General features: G+C 37.3%; 1 protein-coding gene across 1 annotated transcript; it reads right to left on the bottom strand.

The window, feature by feature from the left end:
• Window positions 1–9,297: 9,297 nt before the first annotated feature.
• Window positions 9,298–11,679, bottom strand: LOC133882586 (basic form of pathogenesis-related protein 1-like). The gene is made up of 3 exons (XM_062321790.1): window positions 11,553–11,679; window positions 10,188–10,303; window positions 9,298–10,059 (listed from the first exon to the last, which is right to left on the bottom strand). Exon 3 carries the CDS (start codon window positions 9,934–9,936, stop codon window positions 9,439–9,441), a length of 498 nt encoding a protein of 165 aa, XP_062177774.1. The 5' UTR covers window positions 9,937–10,059; window positions 10,188–10,303; window positions 11,553–11,679; the 3' UTR covers window positions 9,298–9,438.
• Window positions 11,680–13,016: the final 1,337 nt, after the last annotated feature.

The raw sequence follows: 13,016 nt of genomic DNA, 5'->3' as shown, positions 1-13,016 counted from the left end.
ATTACGGAGGCTCTTATTGAAGCACAACATCATGAGCAGTTCTGCGAATAATACCGTGCATATGTAAGGAAATAGTGGTAATTTTGAGATAATAATAAATTTACGCGGGTTCAATGTAATTAACCAATGTGATGTTTAATATTTGTAATTATAACATAGGTCGATGGTCTGGACGATCAACGTAGAGAGGAATTGGGCCACAACTTGATTATGCGTTATAGAGGGCTAAAGGAGACAGCGGTCAAGTACAACAAGTACGTGGTAAATGGGAAATCGTTCCGCACGCTTGCCCATGATGTGGGAAGGAGGACGCAGAATAGTGGCGTATGTGTTCCAACCGTTGAAGGCAAAATGTACTACGGGCAGTTAACCGATATAGTTGAGGTCGAGTACTATAACAGGACTACATACGTCCTATTTAAGTGCAATTGGGAAGACCCCACGATGGACAGAGGATTCACAATAGATGAGTATGGCCTAGTGTTTGTCAACTTCGATCACCTCGTCCATAGGGGAGAACTGATGAAGGTAGAGCCGTACGTGCTTACATCTCAGGTAGATCAAGTATTCTACGTCGAAGATGGTAGGAACCCAAATTGGGTTTGTGCAGTTAGGACCAAACCGCGCAATGTGTACAACGTTGGTCAAGGGGAAGGGAGTAATGAGGCAGGCACAACCTACCATGAGTGCGTACCGCTCGTACTAGCCACTGATGACCTACCCAATACGAATGACGAATTCGAGTACGACAGGCCCGACATTGATCCGATCGAAGCTACCGTGATACAATGACTGATATATATATTGTTCGTACAATTCGCTTGAACTCAATACAAATTTTTATTATTTGCATAAATTTCGTTGTATAATTTGCATATTCATTTCAAATATATAAAATACAAATTTTAATTGATTTGTCTACATTTGTTCGCAGGTATCGATGGACCAGAGACCCCCTCCAAATGCATATCGGGAACCACGTCCACCCGTGCCCCCCATGACCACGCCTACAGATTCGACAGCATTATATACTGCGGTGTGGCCACACCACCCAGATGCCGCTTATAGACCGTTGATGCCGGGTATGGTGGTCGTGCCCACGTCAGATCACGGGCAGACCAGCACAGCTGGACCTTGCAGTTCTCCATTGTCGGAGCCCCCGACATTATCTCAGATAGGGTTCACCCCACAGGGTAACGTGGCTCGATGGTGGGTGCGAGAGGGGATAGGGCCACAGGGTTATGCGCCGTACTTTCCGTATACATATAGTATACCTATGGCATGTAACCCTGACAGTGAGACACAGGATGAGAGATTTCATCTGTCACAAACCGGGGAGATGCAGATACCGGCTGTGGGGTTGGGGCATGTGCCAGCCCAGGCAGCGATGCAGGGCCAGATTATGGGGTTCAGACAGATGCCAGCATCGACCGCGAGGCAGGGCCAGGGGCCTGGAGAGAGCCAAATGCCTGTATCTGGTGAGAGCCAGGTGCCACTTTCCGGTGAGAGTCAGATGCCAAATCTAGGGGGGAGCCAGAGTACCCATGACGAGGACATTGCGATGTTGGGTACTGATCAGTTGGCCCCCGATTGCCCCTAGGATATGCTTTCAAATGATGATCAGCAGCCCCCACCAGCAGGAGGGGTTGGCGAGGAGGTCGCAGGCGACCCAGCGACCCAGCACATAGATATTGAGCAGATTCGGTTGATGGGTAAGTACATATTTAGACAACCTTATAACTCATATTATTTTTTATCAAAAATAAATATTAAGTTTGAATGAAAAATAAATTGAATTTACAATTATTTGATATAATTATGTTTTTTAGTGTTAACCATTTAAATGTTGTATATTCTTTTTCATTAGGGTACAATCCAGACGGAACCATATATTATGGGGTGATTAGGGACCCAGAGAGAAACTGGGTGCTCCCGAGGGGGAAGAAGGTTGTGTTGCAATACAATGCTGCTCTACAACCTGTAGGACGAGCCTGTAATCGTTTTAGGCGGGCTGAGGGCAGACTTATCAGGAGCGGGTCCTACATACATATGCGGGATGAATGGGCGAGGGTAGATAAGCAGATTAAGCAAGCTATGTGGGACGCGCTGATGGTATGTTTTAAAAATATATTTTATTTATTTATTTGAATTAAACTTAAAATTAAGTTTTTCATGAAGTTTTTAAACCTATAATGCTTAAATTGAATGTGCAGGAGGAGTTCTATCTACCTGTATCAATAGACAAGCGCATGGCACAACAGGAAGTGTGGAATGATATAGGTCGGAAGCACCGCTCGTGGAAGTCGCAGTTCAAAACCAAGCTAAATATTCAAGACGGTGACACGCCCGAGATTATCCGTGCGAGAGTGCCGGATAATTTTTTTGCGAAGTATGACACAGTAGATGTAGAGTTCCTGCTGAGCGATTGGTGCACTGAGCATAAAAGGGTATGTAGGCTTTTAATTGTATGACAAAAAAATGTTGTGGTTTTTTAATAACTAACCATATAATTTTATTACTACTTTAAGTGTGTCAATGCTTACATTTTTATTTTCATGTTCAATTCGTAGGCGACCTCTGAACGGATGAAGAGGCTGCGGGAGCAGAATGACCTTCCCCATTGTACGGGATCCAAAAGTTATGCTAAATTTAATCACGAGGAGGTGTGAAAAAATATATGTTTACGTTTTTAATATTTGGTGGTAATTGTATTTCTTTTTCTTTACACTATTTTCTCGCTCTCTGTTTGTTATATATTTCAACTGGATGACGACAGACATGTACATCTGGCACGCCCACCACTCGCGCCGCGTCGTTCGTGAAAACCCACACAAGGAAGGACAGCACTTACTTGAATGAACGTACACAGGTCCTATGCGTATGCTACTGATCTAATTTACTAATATTTCTAAATTATGTGTGATATGCCATTATTCAGTATATGAGTTTTTCATGTTGACGACGTACAGGAGAGGATGACGCAGAGTTTATCCAGTGATCCAACCGCCAGGCAGAGCGTCTCAGCAGACACGGTGCGGTGGGCACCGAACGACGCGTACGAACAAGCGGTTGGGAGGCCTGAGTACGCGGGGAGGGTTCAGCAGGTTGGGCCGAATGTTACACCTGTTCGGGGGACATGTTTCTCATACAGGCCTCGCTCACAGGGGGGACCATCTGAGGGCACGTCTCGGGATTGAGCCGAACACGCCCGGAAGATGGAAGAAATCCGAAACGGAGTTACGGGCTGAGCGAGAGACGAATGACGCGTTGGAGCAGCGCATGCAACAGTTCGACGCCATGGAGCAGCGCATGCGACAGTTCGAGGTCTTCATGTCCTCCATGGGAGTATCACAACCATGTCTTGGTGCTCAGTCTTCACCTGCACACATAGGTAGTACGTCGTCTGTTAGTAGTGCATCTGCAGGTATGATTTATATTGTGTATAGGACAAAATTACTTTCAATTTGTTTTCATTACCCCTTTAATTTTGTAAGTAATATTATATACTTTAATTGTCTATATTATTTGCAGATAATTCGACAACGGTTGGTACGTTGTCGCCTGTTGGACGACGGCTGAGCCAGCACTCCCCTGTCGCTACACCTTCGCCCGCTACACTATCCCTTGCGCAGCAATCGCCGGTTGGGGATAACACGCCTGGGACGGTACCTCGTGCTTCGCAGGGACACGCTTCGGATTTGTAGATATTTTGTGTAATTATCTTGTGTAATTATTTTTTGTTTGTAAAGATTTGCATATTTAACAAATACGTTATTAATTATTGGTTTGTGTAATTTGATTTTGTTTTATTTTCGGGTAAAATAAACATTGTGTTGTTTGTGGTCGGAAATAAGAAATTCTTTTTAAAAAAAAAAAAAAAAAAAAAAAAAAAAAAAAAAAAAAAATTAATTAACCCAAACAAATTTAAAAAGACAATAATCAAAACTAAATTAAAAAAAAAAATTTCAAATTGTATTTTTTAATTTAATTAAATTTTTTGTTTAATTATTTAATTGTATTTTTAATTTAAATTAAAAATATAATTAAAGAATTAAATAAAAAAAATTAATTAAATTAAAAAATACAATTTTGAATTTTTTTAAAAAAAATAAAAAATAAAATGGACACGTGTATGAAAATACATGTGTCAATCTAACTGGACACGTGTATTCAAATACACGTGTCCAGTTAAACACGAGTATTGAAATACACGTGTCTAACTGGACACGTGTATTTGAATACACGTGTCAAAATGCACAGTTAGTGACATCCACATCTGACACGCGTGGCAAAGAGCACGTGGCAACCTGTTTGACACGTGTACAGTGTCCGTACACGTGTCAAAATGCACGTGGCAAAATTCAATGTTTTTTGTTGTGACGTGAACACATTACAGTAATGTTTGTTGGGGCCCCATATTTCACGAGCACCACCATGACTTAAGGCGCCATATTAGCTTCAGACTTTTCTCCATGCTTACGACCTTAATTAGTTCTGATAATGATATTAACATATAACATCAATTTGGATCGTCATCATTTCGATTTCTAAGATATATAATTCCATAGAGTTTTTAAATCTCATAAAGTTGTATAAAGTTTTTATAAAGTCTTGCCATAAGTTTTCCTAAGATGCATGTATAGATCGAGATTAGAGAACCCTAATTTTAAATTCCGATCATGCTCAAAAAAAAAAAAAATTAACAATAATTTTCTGATATACCTATCAAATTTAAGAGGGCTCGGGAACGATAAGGATCCACTTACGGCAATTACTTGCTCGAATTGCTTAGAATTCACCGTTCAAGTAAATTTTGAGTCGTCGATCTAACCACCTACTCGATTAGGTAATTAAGTTCTATTAGAGTATATTAGGAGTTCAAAAATTTAAAATACAGTTAAAGATTGTCACAATTGAGGATTGTGACCTAATTACAATTAAGACTATCCCCTAATCATAGTTAAAGACTATAATCTAGGTCCCTATAATTGAAGTCTATCACAAGTTATAGTTGAAGACTATTACTTAGTTGTAGTTAAAGTCTATTTTTATTATCTAATTCTCGTACAAATAAGAGTTTGTTATATTGTAAACATCATTCAAAGAATTAAGAGCAAAATTGAGCCATTTGGCTGTATCCTGTGAACATAGGCCATAGACCAAAATGCATAGTTCTTTATATCTAATTATCTATTTTTATATTCTGCCTTATATTATCTTTCAAGTTTCAAATTAGCATTTCACATTATATGTCCAAATAACTAGCAATTAAGGAGGATAATACCCAAGATTCTTGAAAATTACACTTGGACGTCAAACGGTAACCCTTTTTTCCTGCAAACAAATTAACTACCTTTGATTTGGCTGATCATGAAAAAGGAAGTGTCCCTTGTATGGAGGATTCATGAGGCCCCGTTCAGTAATCCCCCTCCCCTCCCTTTATGGGAGAATATTTTTGTTGAGTGAAAGTAAAAAGTGATTGATGTGATATAAAGTAGAGAGAATTTATATGAAAAAATGAAAAAAAAAAAAAAAAAATTGTATTGTAGTGGGTTTTTTTATTTAAATAATAATAAAAAATTGTTGATGTGATATAAAAAGTAAAAAATGTTAAGAATGTTTTGAATTGATATTTTTTTGGGAGAGATGAAAATAAGGGGAGGAGAAGGGGAAGGGGTTATTAAACGAGGCCTGATTCGAAAGGGGTAAAAAGGAATCTAGGCCACAAGGGGAAAAGTTATAGCTCTGGCATGGGGGATATGGGGACCAATAAAATTATAAAAGACAGGGGCACATCTGGAAGTTTGGACAAAAACATGTGGTAAAAAGGTAAGGATATGAATTGTGTGGACCGATGTATGAAGATGGTGACTTGGTGAGAGCGGTGGAAATATGACGTGGAAAATTTTAAATTAGCCAATGGAGATTTACCAACAGTAGAGGATTCTATACCATAGGGGAATAGGATCTTTTCTATTTCAAATAAAATTGAATCTATCTATTTTATGGTCAAAATTTAAAGTTGATACATTTAATGTTGTACATGATTTCACATTATTTAAATTTTTAAAAGACGTGTCAACATTGACTTCATATACACTATTAGATGCATCAATTTTAAATTCTGACCTTTCATTTGAAATGGATAATATCTATTTCATTAAATGGAATGGAGAGGATCCTATTCCATGTCGCTCTTTTTTTTTTTTTTTTGAAGAAATATTACTGATCTCATTAAAAAGTGAAATCAACCAGAGCATAGAAGCTCTATACAATCAGAGATGGAAGCTCTGAAACAATAATATGAAAAATAAAATCAAGCGTACAATCAATACAAGTACGACTTAAAGCCTGTTGAACTCCTACTTGTGCCAATGTGTGGGCCGCCTTGTTTCCTTGTCGTTTAGTATGGCAAATCTTCCACCACTTGAATCCCTTTAATATATTTCGAATATCATCTATAATAAGACCAATCCTACTCCAATTTACTCCTGTATTATTAATAGCTTGGACCACAAGTAGGGAATCACCCTCTAACACAATTGAAGAAAAACCTTTGTCTCTACAAAACTCCACCGTGTGTAGCACTGCAAGAACTTCCCCAACCACTAGATTAGCCATTAAAAATTCCACATGGCAAGATGCAGCTTGCAAATTTCCACTAGAATCTCTAATAACACAACCATATCCCAGCTTTCCATTTTTCAAGTCAACCGCAACATCCCAGTTAGCTTTAACAACACCAACAGGAGGGGGACTCCATTCACCATTATGGGCTCTACCGACCCATTCAGGGGCTTCCTTTCAACATAAACACGAATCTGGGCACTCCTATACCCAGTCATCAGAGTTGTAGCCGTTCGAATCACTTCGTTTGGGTGAGAAAAATTACCACCATGCACAACATCATTCCTCCTAAACCACAACGTCCTAGCAATCTCAGCAAATAATTCAACTTCCTCAGGATCAAAACGGGCAAATAAAAACTCCAAAATTTCCACAAAGAAGTTACCAGAATTGGACCATTTTTGAACCTCTCTACCACAAAAACCCCACACATCCGATGCTGAACAACAAGACCACAAAATATGCAAAACAGTTTCCCGTTCACAATTACAAAAAATACAAGAGGGGTCTAGATCAATACCTCAATGCTTTAGATTATATCTAGTAGGCAAAATATCATGGCAAGCCCTCCATAAAAAGCTCTTAGGGAATTAGGAACCTTCATACCCCAAATCCTCTTTCAAATAATAAAAATATCATATTGATATGAACAAGATCCACCAGCAGCTTCAATCCTCTCCTTCTCCATATGATAAGCACTCCGAACCGAAAAGTCCCCCGAGTTAGTCCTCCTCCATGTCGCTCTTGTATCCGCTTAAAATTTAGGAAAAACTTCATTTATAATTTCTGATCGATCTTTCATCACCTTTGTAGAAAGGTATTCAAACTTAAAAAAATGTCAATTTAAAGTATCCATCTTTCAATTTTTTTCAATTTCTTATAGTGAAAGAGTAATTAATTTGTGAATTTTAATTTGAAGGGAACATGATCCCTTTCTATATGGATTCTAGCCATTGGATTTAATTAGAAGATATTTATTTCCATCGATCTAACCGTTGGGTTTAGATTTCTCTTCTTTTTTTCTTAAATAGTGATAAAGATTACAAATGGGCCCCACATGGTGATGCCATGCTGACACAATCTGCAAGGTGGCACAGTCCATTGGCTGCCACGTGGCAGCATGACAGAAAATTTACTCCCAATCTTTGAGGTCTTTCCAAACTCCAATGGGAATTGATTGCTGCACTATGAGTGCACAACAAGTGCACTCCCTCGCTCACATGAGGGTGGGGCCCAGTATGTGGGCCCCACCCTCATGTGAGGGGGAAGAGTGCACAAATTGTGCATCTGTAGTGAAACTAACATTTCCAAACTCCAATAAACCCGAAATTATACGAGAACTTAAAACGTTTGTTTCGAAACGATCATTTTAACGGGTTTTACGAAGCATTTTGAATTCATTTGACCCAGATGTTTTTTGTCACGAAGTTTTTGGTACTTCTTTCTTTTCTATTTTAATTGGACTCCAAACGAAGTCCAATTTACTCCAAATTTTAGATTCGTGCTTACGACACGTATATAATCATAATAATTATTTTATTTTTGTTAAAATCGCTCTAATTAATCCCAAATTTTATAATGTTTCTAAAACACAAAAATAAAAATAATAAAATTTGAGTTTTATATTTCAATTCTTTCAGTTTATATAGAGAGCGCTATACTCCTTGGTATTACATATATGCTAGAAACCTGGCCTCAAATTAATGTGGCTTGAGATTCCACCGTATGTCAAAAATGTGTGACGACTTAATAATATTTTTTTTCAATCGATCAAATAACTTTTTTATTATTCTTTTATTAAAAAATAAAAAATTGTTATATTTAGAAATCAAACTCCGAATACGGTTATGCACCATGCTTGTCAAAGTTACCAAATGAAGATTAATTGCATGGAAAATCAGATCATTGCAATATAAAATAAAAAATATAACATATAACAATTAATTTTCATTTTTAATTCACCTCCAAAGTCTTCTCTTGATGTCCTTAAAAGTAGGGAATTGACCGATATGTCTCTCTCCCTCCTACAGTGAAGTGCATGGATGGAAAAAGGAATAGCAATTTGTTTTCCCATATTGATCACTTTGATTCGTGTTGAGGAATGCATTGAAGATTATATAAGTTAATTTTAACTCGACCATTTTAATTAAACAGGTCAGATTCTTTAGCCATAACCTTCTAATTCTGTGTTGGGTTAGTATTATATTCACGAATCGTGTCAAAAATTATCAACCCTAATGTCGCGTGTCGGGTTTGATTGTGTTAAATAAACAAGTCATATCCCTTGACCATAACCTATTAATTTCGTGTTCATAAATTCATGTGGAATATGCAACACTTTCGTGGTATTATGATGAATAAGTTCTTCAACACAACACACTACAACTCTTCAGCAAAGCAAATAAGTTGAGGCACAATGATACTACAGAACAGTACAAAGATATCAACCAAATACAACTACAAAACACCAAAATCTACCAACAACTAGACAAAAAACCTATCAAACAATGAAAACCCCATATATCTGTCCCCACCGCTGCTACAGAACCAGAAACTTCAACAGCACAAAACCAAAAACCAAACAAACAGAAGCAGCTGCGCGCTACCTCATTCTGCAGCACAAAACCAAACCAGATCGACAATCAAGTTTGGGAGAAGTATAGTGGATCATAGAGAAACTTATAATATCTTCTCCATTAATAATAGTAGTAGTAATGATTTCATTTTCATCATATCCATACACATTCGATTACTGCCACACAAACAGGAGCAACAACATGTATACTCGCAGGTAATCATCAGTACAAGAATTTAATATGGACGCTCGCCATAATAATTTCCTGAAGGATAATAGTTGCAAGTGACAAATACCCGGCCATTGTGGCACTTGGACTTGCCACACCCAAGATACTTTGTATCGCGCCAAATCACCTGGGTGTAGTACCCGCACTCACCACCAACACATTTGTTGTCTTGATGCTCATAGTATTTCTTCTCACTCACCCACCCATTCACTACATCCGTAGCCTTGAACTCACCATGACCTTCAGCAAGGCATTCTCCATAGGGCCCATTCGGATCTGATTTCTCCAGCTTGCAGTCTGGGATCCTCTTATTAGCATAAGCTTGAGCGTAGGCTGCAAGGGTGTGGTTCCAGACAAGTGGCTTAACGCCATGGCCGACCTCAGCACGAGCTTTATTGTGTCCATCCAAGAAGTCTTGCCGTTCGTCTCCGGCTACGGAGACAATGACATGGGTTAAGGTTAAACCTGTCAAGTATAGGGCTAGCAAAATCTTGGTCAACCCCATTTGGTTCCAAGGCACGTCCAGTTATGAGAGATTTCTGGTTCTTTTGTGAAAATGGGAGATACCGTCGATTTAGATGTATATATAGCCGTATAGGCCAGGCACGAGGTAGTGAAAGGTATCTCTCTATGGGATGCATAAATTAAAGAATATAGAGTCGTTATCATAATTAAATAATAAAATAATGTCCAAAACTTAGATTATTAATAAATGATAAAAAATAAAAAATAAAAATGGCAATTTGGTTATTGTACCTTAGGAACAGACATGAATCATGCAACATAAGGGTATCTCGAGCTCCGGTTCCATATATATGGAAGCTTTCTGCAAGCATGAAGCCCAATCATCGCCTGTAAACTTGATATGAAACCTTCAAAAGGAAGTATACTCATTAATATACAATAAATTGCTAGGCCGTCAGAGGAAATTTCTGTCCTTTCAATATATGATAATGTTGTGTCGGGTAAACCGAAAATTGAAAGAGACAGATCGATGAGGTCAATAATTGCAGCTGCGAATCTAAGGTCATGCTTCTAAGTTCTAACAGTGAAATCACGTGAACAGATTTCAGTTATGTTGGTTGGGGTCCCATATTTCACGGGCACCACCATGACTTAAGGCACCATGTTAGCTTCGATTAAACTTTTCTCCATGTTTACGATCTTCACTGATAATGACATAAACATATATATGAAACTTTGGGATTGTAACGCCCTGCCTTTTACAAAAAGGCGTAAGTGAAAATTTCGATTTTCACGTGACATTACGACATCATCAGAGTTATAAATTGACAGCGGAATATATTTTTTTTATCCAACAGACTTGGAAAGAAATAACACATCAGAGCTTCTAATTGAAATACCTCAAAATAGATATATAAAGTGTAACTGAATAATTACACATAAGATAGTATTTGTACCATACAAGGCACATATAATTTACAAGCCAAAATAACTAGAGTATAGTTAATACATACCAACAAAAATATAAATATCATTCTCAAGATAATATAATAAAGGACTGGAACACAGCAGTCCACAAAATGGAGGCATCCCAACCTCAAACACTGCTATCAAGTTCACCTAAAGGTCTTCTTCATAACCTGTATTAATATATAACACAGAGAGAAACAATAATACAAAAATACCTAGTGAGTTCACTGTTTTCAATAATATGATGATTACTGATTTAATTAACAATATACGATGCAATGATATGATGTAATGACAGTTTTATATGCACAGTTTTATTTATTTTCTTCTTGCACTCCTCTCATACCAGGGCCATTAAATCCCTGTTCGTTTAATCGGCTAATTATTGGAGCACAGACTCCCTTACCATGTTTTCTTAGCTTTTCCGCACTAGTAGTCAAAGTAGCATACTTAGTACATTGGTCATCCCGACAACCAAGTACATTGACCATCCCGACAGTCAATTAAGTAGCCATAACTTGCCTAGCACATTGACCATCCCAACAGCCAACTTGTACTTATTAATCCTGCATCAGAATTATTAACAGTATGCAATATACTATTCCTATGCATATAATTAAATAAAGCAGAAATCACAACATTATAGAAAACAACCACGTATGATCCTCAGTGAGTAAGAATACTCACCTTCTTCTTCGTGTAGTTCCTTTAAACTTCTTTTCAAAATACTTCTTAGCACACACTTCAAGTCTTGAACCACACAAAACTACACAAATTCCACAATTTTCTCTCTTGGCCTTAGGTGTGTGTGTGAGTGAAGCTTGATGGGTATTGTGTCTTCCATTTTGGGTTCTATTTATAAGAGAATGAATGGTTAGGATCAAGTAGACACATTTTGATCCAATGGATGGGAATTAACCTTACCTACCACAATGCACTCAAAAATGCACTCAAACTTACCTACCACAATGCACTCAAAAATGCACTCAAAAATGCACTCAAACTTACCTACCACAATGCACTCAAAAATGCACTCAAACTTACCTACCACAATGCACTCAAAAATGCACTCAAACTTACCTACCATAATGCACTCAAAAATGCACTCAAACTTACCTACCACAATGCACTCAAAAATGCACTCAAACCTTAATATATTATTCTAACATTATTATTATTATTATTATTTAACCATTCTCATTGCTAGACCAATCTACTATGCCTAGTTTCTCACTCAAGGAAATTACTATTTCCTCAAAGGTGGGCTGGGTTTGTAGATAGCAATTGGAATGGGTTGGGTTAAGTTCAAAGATGGCCCAATAATGAATAATGTGAATTTAACATGTGAAATGTGGGTTGGGTTTGTAGATAGCAATTGGAATGGGTTGGGTTAAGTTCAAAGATAACCCAATAATTATAAACTGAATTTTCGTCCTATTCAGAGGTGTAGTTTTTTACGGATGTTCTCGAGTACCAAATAGAGTCCAAAAATTATGAAATTTGGAGAATAGCTAGAGGACTTCAAGACGAGCGTCCCAGTTTTTGAATCGACCAAAACGGAGTTCGTTTGACCCTGTTTCCGTTATTCCAAAGTTTAAGGTCCGTTTGAGTTTTTATCAAATTAAAACTATAAAGGCTTCTAAATAAATATTTATTTTTATAAATATTCATATTTATTCTTTTACCTCATTGTTAGGTTTTAAAACATATTTTAAGATATTTTATTTAATATCTTAAAATACGGGGTGTTACAGGGATCATGATCATTTCGATTTCTAATTAGATAATTCGATAGAGCTTTTAAATCTCATGTCATTTAATTAGTTGTATGTTTAAATGGTTTAATTTTAATTATTTTATTAAAAATAATTATTAAAGTTCAAAAAAAGTTTTGCCATAAGATTACCTAATTAAGATGCATGCATAGAGACACTAATTAATCATACTTTCGAGGTTTTAAGTAGAAAAATTTTGGTGTATGGTTATCATGACAATATATATTGATTTGGCTGATGAAAAAGCTAAGAAGTGTACCTTGTAATGGAGGATTCCGTCGTAAAGGGGGAAGAAAGAATCTAATTAAGCCACAAGGGAAAAGTTATAGCTTAGATCAGGAGAGTTCTTTGTGTAAGTTGCTGTCATGGTGGCATG

The sequence above is a fragment of the Alnus glutinosa genome, chromosome 11, assembly GCF_958979055.1.
Source record: "Alnus glutinosa chromosome 11, dhAlnGlut1.1, whole genome shotgun sequence".
Classification (NCBI taxonomy): domain Eukaryota; kingdom Viridiplantae; phylum Streptophyta; class Magnoliopsida; order Fagales; family Betulaceae; genus Alnus; species Alnus glutinosa.
This window is presented reverse-complemented; position numbering and strand designations above follow the sequence as displayed.

Bases quoted from the DNA above. Each gene is read 5' to 3' on its own strand.
- LOC133882586 (XM_062321790.1), bottom strand. From the start codon at position 9,936: ATGGGGTTGACCAAGATTTTGCTAGCCCTATACTTGACAGGTTTAACC.